This window comes from Petromyzon marinus, chromosome 79, assembly GCF_048934315.1.
Source record: "Petromyzon marinus isolate PM22_M1 ecotype Great Lakes invasive population chromosome 79, UKy_Petmar_22M1.pri1.0, whole genome shotgun sequence".
Lineage (NCBI taxonomy): Eukaryota > Metazoa > Chordata > Hyperoartia > Petromyzontiformes > Petromyzontidae > Petromyzon > Petromyzon marinus.
The window spans coordinates 18,560,290-18,574,713 of record NC_133745.1 but is presented as its reverse complement, the minus strand read 5'-3'; the positions used below and the strand labels follow the sequence as shown (position 1 = coordinate 18,574,713).

The following is a 14,424-nucleotide window of genomic DNA, read 5'->3' as shown; positions in this document are numbered from 1 at the left end:
TAATTTCTGTAGAACTGCTTCTAGTTGTGTTTAGTTTGTAGTCCTTCCTCCCCACACCTCCGATTAGCGCGGTTGGTGATGTACAGTGCTGCAGAAGAAGTTCAACGCACACACGTACATGCCGTACGTCACAGCACAACCATCGACGTAATTTCCGTCGGGGTGGAAAACAAAACCCAGAGGCCTCGACGCATTTTGATTAAATTTTTTAGTTAAACGCTCGCGGCGGTTTCAGTGCAGCCCTCACATAAGCGACCTTTCACCCCCAGTGCAGGCAGTGAGCGACATTCGGATAAAGGTCGAAGAAGAGGACGACGATGAAGACGACGACGACAAAGACGACAATGACGAAGCAAAACATTCGCACTTTCGAGAGGGGCACCGACCGTCCCGTGGAAGTCAACCGTCGCACGTTGCGAAGGCCGAGCGGCGGGACCTCGGCGGTTCGGGCGGCGACTGCCAGGCCCCAGCGGTCAGCCACGGCGGTTCCCGGGAGAAGACCGGAGGGTCGAGGCCATCGCGGATAGACCGAGGAGGGGCCGCCGCCGGCTCGTCGGACGTGGCCGAGATTGAGGTGGAAGTGGAGGACGACAACGACGGTAGGGAGGGGTGGCGACGGAGCTGACACACCCCGCGCGGGGTCGTTACGGGCGAGTTGGGACCCGCCAGACTCAATGCACTTTTAAAATAATCATGTATACACTACACTACTAAACACGACACCAAACACTATACACTACACTATACACCACACTACTAACCTATACACTACTACACACTACCCTACGATATACTACACTGCTATACAGTACACTATACACGACACTACTATAAACTATACTACTGTATATTACTATACACTGCACTACTATACACTACACTACTTTACACCACTACTATACACTACTTTACTATACATCACTACTATACACTACACTACTATACACTACACTATACAAATCAAAGTTTATTTTCATATGAACAAGATCCAGGGAATTGTAACACAGTACAATGACATGCTTACTCGCAAGCTCTCCTCTCAAACAGTGTGGCAGCTATAAAAAACATTCAACCCAGGCAATAAGTAGACAGCATAAAGATAAAAATAATACGTCAATATAAATAAGTCCGAGAAGCACAAAAAAGAACACTGTATAACAAAAGCCATGGTGAGAAATATAACATGGTCAGATAGACGTCTTCAGGGTAGGGGGAAGAGGGATAAATTGGGATAAGTGGAGAGAATAGATTGCTTTGATTGAGCAGTGGAATATCTTGTAATAGATAGCAGCAGGTCGTGGTGGTTGTGTAGGCGTGTGTGTGTGTCGTGTGGTAAGGTGCAGAGAGTCAGGGAAAAGAGTCTGATGTGTGTCTGTGTGTGGAGTGTGCACTAGTGTAGCGGTTGGCGCGTTGCACCATGAACCTGACGAGCCGAGTTAAATTCCCCACCAACGCCAGTGACGATTATCTGAACTGGTCCTGGGCCTCCTCCTCTAGGTCGACTCGGCTTCATGAGTGCCTGGTGTGGTGTGTAAACATCGCCACTGGGGAGACAAGCAATAAGACTGTTCAAAAGTCTTATTGCTTGGATATAAAAGCCGTCTCTTGAGCCTCGTGGTTCGAGACCCAATGCTCCGGTATCGTCTGCCCGACGGCAAGGGAGAGAATGGTCCATGGCTGGGGGTGGCTGGGGGTGGTTGGAGCCTTTGATGATGTTGTGGGGGCCTTCCTAGGGCTCCGCCTCGGTCTAAATGCCCTGTCTGGCTGGGAGCACGATCACCAGAGATGGACCGCGCAGTCTTCGCTGTCACCCCGCTGTAGGGCCCTGCGGTCGAAGGCAGTGGTGGCTGCCCGTAGCAGCAAGCCGTGATGCAGCCAGTCAGCAAAATGCTCCCAATGGTGCGTCTGTAGAAGTCAGCGAGTATTGGAGGGGCCATGCCGAACTTCTTCGGCCGCCTGAGGGGGAAAGAGGAGGCTCTGGTGCGCGCGCCTTCTTGACAACCTGTGCCGGTGTTGTGGGTCCATGTCAGGTCTTCGATAGGGACACCGAATAACTTGAAGTTGCTGCTGATCCACTCCTGTAGTTAGCAATAAGCTTTGTTTTGCTGATGTTGACGGGAGAGAGGGTTGTTAGCTTGGCGCCACACTGCCAAGTCTCTTCTTACCTCCCCGTAGGCTGTCCCATCGTTGTTATCGATCAGGGCCTACCATGGGTGGTGCCATCAGCAAACTCGATGATGGAGTTGGTGTCACGCCTGGGCACGCAGTTGTGGGTTAATAGGGAGTACAGCAGGGGGTAGGTGCTGAGCTCATAGCCTTTGGGGGGGGGGAGCTCCTAGTTTGAGTGTCAGTCTGGGGGAAGTGTTGCTGCTATCCTCACAACCTGGGTGGTCTGCCCGTCACACAGTTGAGCATCCAGTTGCAGAGGGTGGTGTTCGGACCCGGGGCCCTGAGCTTGGTGATGAGCTTGGAGGGAACAACAGTGTTTAAATGCTGAGGTGGGGTAGAGTAGCGTGCAGTGCAGTGCAATGGAGACGGCATCATCCGTGGATCTGTTGGGGCGGTATTCAAATTGGAGTGTCTGGTCCATTGGAGTTTAACATGTAGGCTTTCGCGTGGAAGGGAATAATCAAATAATACATTATTTGAATGCAGGCCTACAAAGGGCAGCGTACTTCAGTAGGGATTACCATTGGTAGGGCTATGTTAATAAACACAATAAACAGTAAGGACAAGTTCAAAGGGCTCGCATAATGCACATGCATAATGTACGTTGCCTCAGTAATCCCCCCCCCCCCCCCCACATTGTGCAAGAGCGCAGAAGCATGGTCACCACATCTACGCCTCTATATAACAGTAAAACTTCTCTACAAATCTGGCTAGCCGGATAAAGCTAGTTGTAATTACTGGCGAAACTCAGATTGTAAATGTTGTGACTTGGCTTGCCAACACAACGGTCTGCTGTACTAGTGACGAATTGGCATGTTCTGTTTACATGACAACCCGTACTAGTTGGCTGTGTCGGGCGGTGGCGGGTTTTAACGACACATTGATATGTTTACACGATCTAACCCAATAACCTCTTATGAACGTTGGTGTTGATGTGGGCTGTGATCAGTCTCCTCAAAGCACTTCACGATGACAGATATGAGTGCTCCTGGGCGGTAATCATTTAGACAGGTCACCGTTGTTATACTTGCGGCACTGAAACAATGGTGGTCATCTTGACATGTGGGGAATAACAGACCGGAGTAACAGGGGGTTGAAAATGTCCATGAAGACGCGCATGCTTCCAGGGCCGGCGGGCTTTGCGAGCGTTCGCTTGTTTAAAAGTTCCACTCACGTCGGCCAGAGAGAGCGAGCGAGAGCACACAGCCAACCGGAGCAGCGGGAGCCTTGCGTGGACGGCTCTGTGGCTCTGTGTTGGTGGCCTCAAAGCGAGTGTGTGTGTGTTGCTCCGGGCACCGAACAGTTCAGGAAACTCTGCAAGGTAAATGTTTTCCTTTTAATTTTTCATTGGATATGCCCTCTCATTTTGAGATTTTATATATGTCTTAGTTTTATAGGGTGGACTACCTTCGTTTGATTTATACTGTAAAGTAAAGTGATGCCCTCTTTTGTGGGGGTGAGTTTTTACTAAAAAAAATACATTGAATGAATGAGAAAAGGTATTCACCTCATCCGGCAGAGAGGCGTTGGTAGGAGAGTAGCACAGCCAGGCTTGCCCTTGTAGTCTGTTGTAGTTTGCAATCATTGCCACATGCGTCGTGCGTCGGAGCTATTGTACCGTGATTCCAGCTTGATTCTGTATTGTCTTCTTGCGTCTCTAATGGCTTCATGGAGGTCATACCTGGTCTTCCTTTACGCGTCCATATCCCCGCAGCTGAATGCGGTCGTCCGGTCCTTTAGCATGCCACGAATATCTCCGTTAATTCAAGGTTTCTGATTGAGGGAATGTACAGATTGTCTTTGCGAGGACAACATTCCTTTTATGCACTTCCTGATAGAACCGATGTTGTGAACTCGTCGCTGTCCGTGGAAGAGTCCTGAAATGTATTCCAGTCTGTGGATTTTAAAACATAGCATATGTAGCATATTTTCCGTGCCCTTCTGACCAACACTGTACCTTTCTCTCCACCGGCTCTTTTTGCTTTAGCCTCTATATGTCAAGAGGAAGTATAAGCACTGAGAAGTGGTCTGATTGGCCAAAGTCAGGTCATGGGAGGGACTTGTACCCCTTCTTTGATGGTGGAATAGCAATGACTCAAAGTGTTGGCGCCTCTGGTGGGGCAGGAGACGTGTTGGTGGTACTGAGGTAGAATTTTCTTCAGGCTGGCCCGGTTGAAATTCTCCAGCCGTAATAAAGATGGCCTCTGTTTATAATCCCGTACAGTTCGTTGAGTGCCGTTGAGTGCTGTTGTAGTGCTGGCCTGAGGAGTAAACAGTGGTGATGATAACAGATGAGAACTCTCTTGTTGGATCATCAGTATTATACACTACACTATACACCACACTGCTGTACACTACACTATACACTACACCGCCATTACTAATTTAAAATGCATTTCTTTAGACCTGCTTGTTGTGTTTAGTTTGTCTTCTCCCCCCCCCCACACCTCCGATTAGCACGGTTGGCTAAGCACGGTGTGAAAGAAGTTCAACATACAGTAAGGGCTCAGAGTACGCGTGCTCAAAGTACGAGGACCTGTTCATATGCGACTGACCACCAAGATTCATACTTACACTTGTGACTCGTACTTTCGCTACATGCTACATATTTGAGGGCATGTAACTGTATCGCTTGCGCAAGAAACGAGTCCAAAACAATATCGTGTTCTAATATAGTGTTAATAATATGGTGTTAATAATAATAATATGTTAATATTGTGATCTATCTGGCCCGGATAATACTGATGATTAGTGAATAATTTACCATGCAGTACTGTACTTAATTAAATATGTACCTACATTTATATACACTCTTACATTGTATATATACAGCGTATAGTAATATAGTAGTGTAGTGTTGTAAGGACGAGCAGACTTCTTATGGAGGCACACTCTGTTTATTGTATTATTTCCTTATACAATGCTTAACACACACAGAGGGATATTCGGTCCCCTCACCCGATACCCTAAGGAGGTACAGCCTCCGGACCTGGCGGGACTCACACGTCTACCGCTAACCTCCTTGATACCTAAGGAGGTACAACCTCCGGACTTGGCGGGACTCACACGTCTACCGCTATCCTAGTCCTCCGGCTAGGACCTAGGGGAGGCTATCTGACCCACCGCTGGCCCGGTGGGTCCTGACCACTGGGTATGCCGAGCCTTAGCCCTTAGAAGGGCTGGAAGGCTGGTCCAGGGTCCTAGCTAGGCTTCAGCCCAGTCTTCTGTCTTCGTGCAGGGAGAGAACTCCTCGAGGTCCGTTGGGTCACCCGTCTTATACCCCTTCGTGGCCAGGTAGAACCAATCATACATTCCCACGTGGAACCGTCTGATTGGTTCGCACCAAACCCTGGCCACGATCCGTTTCACCTCGACTGACCCCAACCGTTGTACCCAGGGGTAATGCTGCACCGCCCTGGTGGCAACGCGGGTTACGCAACAGCGCGTAGTTAACACCTCTACAGTAGTATATAGTAGTGGATCGTAATATAGTACTATAGTAGTGTATAGTAGTATATATAATGTATATCTACACTCGTATAGGCGAACCACAACTTACGCGAATTCGCGCTTGCGCGCAGGTACTCGGAACCTAACCCCTGCCGTGTACTCTGAGACCTTACTATACATACACACACATACATTACCTTTTTTGTTATTTGGCCCAAGGTTGACTGCAAGCTTCTCTGCAAAATAAAATCAGGTCACAGTTTTTGTACAGCTTCTTGACATGGAGTAGCGCTTAGACACTGCGCTATTTAATATCGTGCTGTAACGTATTTGTGTTTTGTCCGTACCTACGTACGTATTGATTTGAATCTTTCGTGACTGCAGGAATCCATACTCTTTGGTTCTTTCGGTAAAGTCACATAGGTATAAAATTTGATAAATCACGACGTTCCGGGCATGCTTTCCCACCTGATGGTGGACGCTTGTGTTGCGCCCGAAACGTCGTGATTTATTTTATTTTGTTTTATACATATGTGACTTTACCGAAAGAACCAAAGATTATGTAGGTACGTATGTTGAACATCTTATCACCCCGTACATAGCCAATCATGCTAATCGGTGTCTTGTGGCAACATGTTTAGTTGTAAAGGCACTTTGAATGACCATGGCATGTAAGCACTGAATTCAAATTAACCTAAACTATTTCTTTAATTTACCAGGTATCAGGCGTCACTGAGGTGTGTAGCTTCCTTTTCAGAAGCAACCGAGACACCACAAACTAAACTATTAACTTTCGATTTAAAGCTTTCGTGACTGCAATGATTCATCTTCTTTGGTTCTTTCGGTAAAGTCACGTAGAATGATAATAAAATAATAAATTGATAAAATAAAATAACACAATAATATTCTCACGACGTTACGGCCACAACACAAGCGGCCTTCATCAGGTGAAGGGGGCAAGACTGTCTGATGAAGGCCGCTTGTGTTGTGGCCGAAACGTCGTGAGAATATTATTGTGTTATTTTATTTTATCAATTTATTATTTTATTCTCATTCTACGTGGTGACTTTACCGAAAGAACCAAAGAAGATAAACTATTAACTATTTTTTTATTTTACCAGGTATGGCCCCACTGAACTGTAGCGCTTGGGTGCACGCGAAGGAGCGGCCCCACCGTTGCACCGAGTGCGGGAAGGGCTACGTGCGCGCCGCGTCCCTGAAGCAGCACGCCCAGACGCACACGGGCGAGAGGCCGTACCGGTGCACCGTGTGCGGCCGAGGTTTCGGAATCTCCAAGGTCCTCAAGGCTCACATGAGGATCCACACGGGCGAGAGGCCGCACGCGTGCCACGTCTGCGGCAAGGCCTTCAGACGCTTGTCGGCCCTGGGGAGGCACGCGAAGACGCACACGGGAGAGAGGCCCCACGTGTGCCCCGTGTGCGACAGGGCCTTTTCCCTGCCCAAGTTCCTCAAGGACCACATGATGACGCACACGGGCGAGCGCCCCTACGCGTGCTCCTTCTGCGGCAAGGGCTTCATCAAGCAGGAGAACCTGGTGTGCCACGTGAGGTCTCACACCGGCGAGAGGCCGCACGCGTGCGCCGTGTGCGGCAAGGGCTTCGCGTACGCGTCGGTGCTCAAGAGCCACGCTGTGACCCACACTGGCGAGAGGCCGCACGCGTGCGCCGTGTGTGGCAAGGGGTTCGCCTACCGATCCGTCCTGAAGCGTCATGCAGAGACCCACGCGAAGGAGGCGGCAAAATGAAGACCCCCGACAGGCATCGTGAAGGAAGCGTTTTGTTGCGCTCGCTCGCTTTCGCACTAGACTCTGCGAAGATCGCGCGGTGCAAACGAAATAAGTTTTGATGACAAAATAATAATACCCTTTCTACTAATAATACAGGTGTGTTAAAATGTTAAAACAACAAATATACACCTAAGCACACAAAAATACAAACAAACGTCAAAATATATGCACATTGTCTTTGAAACTGCTTGTACAGGCCGTAGGTTCAGAGGAAGTATGTGTGTATGCGTATAGATTTAGCACGGTTGGCTACGGACGGCACGAAGGAAGTTCCACGCACATATGTACGTATGTAGATGGATAAAAATAGCATGAAATTAACATAACGAGAACAGTAAAGTCATCGTACTATGGAATAAGTCATGCTTAAAAACGATGGAGCAATGCAATATAGAGTATTAACCTACGTAAATCTGTTTTTGTCTTTGTCTCAACAACCTATTAAAGCAAATACATCGATGTGCTGGGGGATAGTGATTCAACTTAAAACACACGAGATCACACCGGTCCTGTACCAATGCCATATTTTGTCTGTTGGCGACAGCACAGGTGTAGGGAATTACAACAAACCTACATCTGCTTTATTTACCTGGTCAATGCCTATGATACTATCAATAGGCCTGGGCTCTGGGTTGTTCTTCGTGCTTTAATAGTCTCTGACTCTCTGCTCACAATCATTAAGAACATTCATGATGGTGGGCAAGCCCAGGTAAAGCTACGTGGCCAGGAGTTGGAGCCATTCCATTCAACTTGGGGTGCGACAGGGATGTCCTCTGGCTCCCAGATTATTCAACATATTTTTCAATCACGTAGTTGGAGAAGCCTTCCATGGCTAACTGATGGAATGTCCATCTGGTGCAGATACAATGGGAGGCTGATCGATGCCCGGGTGTGGTCGAGGGATGGCTCCCTATTAGTTAACCATGTTATGTATGCTGATAATCTGGTATTGCTGCTCACTTAGAGAATGAGTTGGAGGCACTGCTGCTAGACCTGAAGTGTACCACCAAGAGGTGGGGCCTGACCATCAACCCCACCAAAACTAAGCACCTACCTGGGTATTTTGTGCCATAAAACACTGCACGCCTTCAACTCCCCATTGGTGATGTGACAGTTGTGGACGGATTGGAGATTTTTCCATACCTGGGCAGTGTGCTTATGACCAGCTCCAGTTTGACGGCAGTGGAGCGGCATTATGTTTTCATCAGCTGCATAATGCTGTGTGGAATCTACCTGGTCTGTCGCTCCACAGGAAGCTACGGGTCTTCCCGGCCATGGTCATACGTACCCTCCCTTTATGCTTGCGAAATGTGGACCCCCCTAATGGAACATCTTCACCAGTTAAAAACATGCAGGATGGCCTGCCTACAATTCAACCTGAGATTAACCAGGCTGGATTGTGTGAGGAGCTCACAAATCCTTGAAAGGTCTGCACAAAGTCCCATTGGTGAGGTCCGGCAGGCAAGGCTGCGATTGCTGGGTCTTGTAGCCTGCATGCCAAGCCACCGCGTGCCTAAACAGCTTTTGTTTGGCAGGATAGAGGGAGAGAAACGGACGCAGCACGGGCTAGAGAAGATATGGAATGATGTACACGAGGATGTGGAGCTGAGTGGACTCGCCGATGACTGGTACGAGCGGTGTCAAAATCGGCCTCAGTGGAGGAGGCTCGTCAAGGGTGCTACTGGGCAGTTGGAGGCAGCCGCCCTCCAGCTGCAACGGAGGGCAGAGCGACGCTCACAACAATGAGCGGAGCACCAGGCGGCTAAAACGCAACAAGTTGGCACAGACGGGGGCACAGGTGGTGCATCAGCCAGTCATCTCAGTAAACCCATGGTACCTGGGTCTGTCCCATGACCTGCCAGCGGGTGTTCGACACTTCACATGGCCTTAAAGTGCACATAGCCTGGCACAAGCGCCGTGATGATGTCACCACCATTTCGTAGCAAAATGGCGGTTATTGTGTGTGTGTGCGCAATTGTGCGGACTCATTCCACCCCTATGTTTTTTACGTAACTTTATTTAATGTTTTATTTACAATACAGTATTTATTACAGTATTACATGCATATGTACACTTTCTCATTTATCAATTTAATCATGTTTATCATTTACGTTGAACTATAACACATTTCATAACACTGACCGTATGGGCATTTAAATACGGTGCATTATTGCGTTCCAAATTGTGTACCATCGTTCGACTTACCAACGGGTCTCAGGAACGTATTACGTTCGTAAGCCGAGGACTGCCCATACACAAACTACTTTACACTGCTATACAGTACACTATACACTACTATGTACAATACTATAAACTGCACTGTACACCACTACTATACTACATAGAGAACTCAATTATTTATAACTGCTTTTTGTGTTTAGGGTTCTTGTCCTTCCCCTGCACCTCCAATGGCTTACGTACGGTGCGAAAGAAGTTCTACATATAGGGTGGTCCAGATCAGAATCTGCATTTCTACTGGAGAAGGAATCCGATGAGCTATGAAGCTCTTTTTGACATGTCCAGATGTCTTGTAAACCCCACATAAATTGACCCCTAACATGTGTTTTCCCTTTGCATATCCATTTCTCTTTTAACTAATCCTTTAACATACAGTAAAACCTTGGATTGCGAGTAACTTGGTCTGCGAGTGTTTTGCAAGACGAGCAAATTTTTTTAATAAATATTAATTTGATAAACGAGCGAGGTCTTGCAATACGAGTAGTACGTATACGCTTTGTCTGCCGAGCGTCACGTGATCATAATTGATATATGAGTGCTTTGATATACGAGTGCTTTGGATTACAAACACGTTTCCGGAACGAATTATGCTCGCAATCCAAGGTTTTACTGTATATGTAATGTTTTAGACTACTCTGTTTGTTGAACTCCTTTTGTATCGTACATAGGCAACTACGCTAATCAGAGGTGTGGGGAGGGGGAGACAACAAACTAAACACAACAAAAAGCAGTAGTATATAAATCTTGACTTAAAGCTTTCGTAACTGCAGGAATTCATATTCTTTGGGTCTTTACTGAAAGACCAAAGGAAAACGGTATATAGTAGTGTATAGTATAGTGTAAAATGTCGGCTTTCGCGACCAATATCATCCGTAATAGAGTTTTTTTGGGGGTTAGATTGTGTAAATATTTATAAGTAGGTTGTTTGGGGGCGCCTATGGCGCCCCTCAAAACCATTTACGGCCTTCGGCCAGGAAAGTCACAAAATTTTCACAAGAAAGACGCATTCACGAAAGCATCCGATGCTCTGTTTTGAAGCTTTGAAATGAAACATCTATCAATTTTATTACATTTTGAATTAGATAATTGTATTTCTTCATTAAAAGCTTATTTCATTTTACATCTGGAAGACTTCATGCAAAACGACTTTTCGTGTGAATTTTCTCTCGTCGTTAAGTAGATGTCCTTGCTGGGGGTTCGGTTCAATGCAGACTTTCACCTGGTTATGGATTGCGGGATCGAGATAAGGCGACACAGAGCTGGCCGTGCGAGAAGACCGCCGTCTGCGATCGATTCCAACGTAATCGAACGTCTGTCCCTGCGACTTGTTGATTGTGATAGCGTATGCGGGGATAATGGGAGATTGTCGTCGTCGCAAAACAAATGGTAAAGTTGTGTCGGTGGGGGCCAAGTCGATTCTGGGAATCGCCACCGAATCACCACGGTTACACTCGGAGATGATCCGCACCTTGATGAAATTTCTCTCTCGCTACTCGACAATCAGTCGCGTGCCGTTGCAAAGTCTTTTCTTTGGGTAGAGATTCCGCACAAGCATGATGATGACGATGTTCTTCAGCAGCAGGACGTGTGGTGGCATTCCCCATGGCGTCTGGTCGTTGAGAAACTCGACTGGAAAATGTATTGTGTCGCTGGGATCTTCGCTCACGACTGAATCGGCGCTGTAGTAGATGGCGGGCTCACCAGGCATCTGTCCAATGATCTTGCGGTTCATTTCGAGTGTCTGTGCATTGGTCGGTGCGACATCGACTCGCTTCGAAAGGTCATCTATAGACATATCTCCAATGCTGCCGAAGATGGATTTGAATTGTGCTCTCTTTCGAAGATTCCCCGCACTGGGTGCAATCTGCCTGTTCCAACTTTACGCAGCCATTCGTTGTGCTTATTTTGTCCCTCGCTGCGCATGTTTGTCGTAAGAATGAGCTGCGTGAAGTTCTTCCACAACCGGCTTGCCTTGATACGGCACTCAACGATGTCCGTTCACGTTCCTCGCGCTACAATGGGAAGAGTCCGTCGGAAGTTGCCGCCTACAACAAAGACATTTCCGCTGAATGGTTTTTCGTTGCCCATCACCTCGCGCAAGAGCTTGTCGATGCAGCGAAGTCCGTTCTTCGGCAGCATAGTAATTTCGTCAATGATGACGAGTGAAGTTTTGTGCAGAGCTTTGGCTTGTGGCGATGCAGGCCGCATGGAAGAGACTGAAGTGTCGAGCAAGGGAACTGGAAGCTTTAATCCGCTGTGAACAATATGTCCTTCTTTTTTCAAAATTTCTTGCTGTGGTTTTCACACCTGATGATGTTTGCTTGTGTTGCAGTCGAAACGTCGTGAGAATTTTATTGTTTATATTTTTATTATTTTAATGTTTCCCTTCTACGTGACTTTACCGAAAGAACCAAGAATATAATATGTCCTCCTTTAAGCATTGTTCCGGCGATGCCTGTCATTGCAAATGGCAGTACAATTTGTCCTCGACCCCGGATGTACACCACGAGAGTTGTGTAGAGGAAGGTCTTGCCCGAACCTCCGGGACCGTCGAGATAGAAGCATCGGTTCGTCACATTCTCGTCATCGACAGCCATGATGATCTTGTTGAACGCGTCGAGCTGCTTCTCGTTGAGCATCGAGAGACGTCGTGCGCCCTCGTTCCTCAACTTGGTCATACACATCTTCTTCCGGTGGGTCTCCCTTTGGTGTTGGCAAGCCAATTGCTTTGCAAGAGAATCCGTGTTGCTGCAGAACGCTGTTGATGTCGTGAAGTGCTTTGTTGATCGCGATGTCGTCGGCATCTCTTCGCATGTAGTCGAGAGTTAAGTCCAATTTGTGGTCCTCCCACAGCTTTGCGAGGTGATGCGGGCTGAGAGAAGCAGCAGATGAAAGCAAACATCTCACGCAACTCCTTCGGCATCATGTAGGTGCCGGCATCCGTCGGGCAGCGATGCCATTCGTCGTCCGAATCAAGAAGACCTCACGCTGAAGCTGCTGCCTTGACGCTCTCGCACACCACTCCGTAGACGGTCCGCAGAGGCTCAAAGCTGGTCGCACCTCGAACATGCAACAGCACCATTCGAAGATAGAAACGTTCTTCGTTTTTGATGCTGACCATGTACATGCGGGACACGATCTTGTCGGCGTTATAACAATGATCAGCAACGGCAGAGGTATTGGTGCTACCGTGTTTCAGATCTGCTTTGTGTTCACGAACGCGGTCCGAGACATGTCGTTTCGTTTCCCCAATGTAACTGCTGCCACAACCACAACTCTGTTTGTAGACACCAGGGTATTCCATGTCAGGAATCACATCCTTTACAGATGGGATTAAATCACGGATTTTGTGTACTGTGATAAAACGAACCTGGATCTTGTGTTTGTTTAAGATTTTGGAAATCATTTTGGTAACCCTTGCTATGTAGCCACTTCTGTGCCCTCGTCCAGGAAGCCGCTCTAAGTTTTTTACATTTACATGCTAATTTCTCACATTAACATCACTAGCCCCACCCACTTCTTTATGACCCTTGGGCTACACCCATTTAAAACGTTTTAAAACAGTCTGCCTCAGCAGCAGACCATGCTTTCCCACCTGATGATGGACGCTTGGTGTTGCGCCCGAAACGTCGTGATTTATTTTATTTTATACCTACGTGACTTTACCAAAAGAACCACAGAGTATAGATTCCTGCAGTCACGAAAGCTTCAAATCAAGAATGTTCATAACAGATAAAGTTGGGCGTTTATATTATTAAAAGAGAAAGATCGCGATCTAACCCAAAATATGTATGTGATCTAACCCCAAACAAACTCAGGGATATCGTAGTGTATTATGTAGTATATAGTGTAGTGTATAGTCGTGTATAATGTAGTGTATAGTCGTGTATAATGTAGTGTATAGTGTAGTGTATAGTCGTGTGTAATGTAGTGTATAGTCGTGTATAATGTAGTGCATAGTGTAGTGTATAATGTAGTGTATAGTGTAGTATATAGTAGTGCATAATGTAGTATATAGTGTATTATATAGTAGTGTATAATGTAGTATATAGTCGAGTATTATATAGTAGTGTATAATGTAGTGTATAGTCGTGTATAATGTAGTCTAAGGTGTAGTATATAGTAGTGTATAATGTAGTGTATAATGTAGTGTATAGTGTAGTATATAGTAGTGTATAGTGTAGTATATATTAGTGTATAATGTAGTGTATAATGTAGTGTATCATACTCTTTGGTAGGTATAAAATAAATTTTTAATACAATGTATTTATTAATACAATTTTATTTTATACCTACGTAACTTTACCGAAACAACCAAAGAGTAAGGATTCCTGCAGTCACGAAAGCTTCAAATCAAAATTAGTGTATCGTAGATGTATGTGCTGTGCGAATTGGAGGTTCCGCATTTTGTCTCCCAAGTGCTCCAACTTAGCCTCCCATCGTGTCGCCCTCTTGCTGGGAATCATCGTTCACTCAGTCTCATCACGTCTACCACACTCGTCATCACGTTTACCAAACTCGTCATCACGTCTACCATACTCGTAATCACGTCTACCACACTCGTCATCACGTCTACCACTCTCGTCATCACGTCTACCACTCTCGTCATCAGTCTAGCATACGTCATCACGTCTACCACCTCATCATCACGTCTACCACACTCGTCATCACGTCTACCACACTCGTCATCACGTCTACCATCTCGTCATCACGTCTACTACTCTCGTCATCACGTTTACGACGCTCGTCATCACGTATAC

At 46.8% G+C, this 14,424-nt stretch overlaps 1 protein-coding gene across 6 annotated transcripts in view; it reads left to right on the top strand.

Annotated features, from left to right (window-relative positions):
* LOC116957625 (uncharacterized) overlaps nucleotides 1-14,424 on the top strand; it is a 45,466-nt gene that overhangs the window by 10,329 nt on the left and 20,713 nt on the right. The window contains exons 5-6 of one of the 6 annotated variants that reach the window (XM_032979874.2): nucleotides 270-599; nucleotides 6,741-7,885. The exons of the other annotated variants lie outside the window; for them this stretch is intronic. Of the exons in view, the coding sequence (XP_032835765.2) occupies nucleotides 270-599; nucleotides 6,741-7,384 (974 nt within the window). The 3' untranslated portion in view covers nucleotides 7,385-7,885. Of the gene's footprint in view, nucleotides 1-269; nucleotides 600-6,740; nucleotides 7,886-14,424 lie in introns of those variants that run through there. 6 annotated transcript variants of the gene reach the window in all.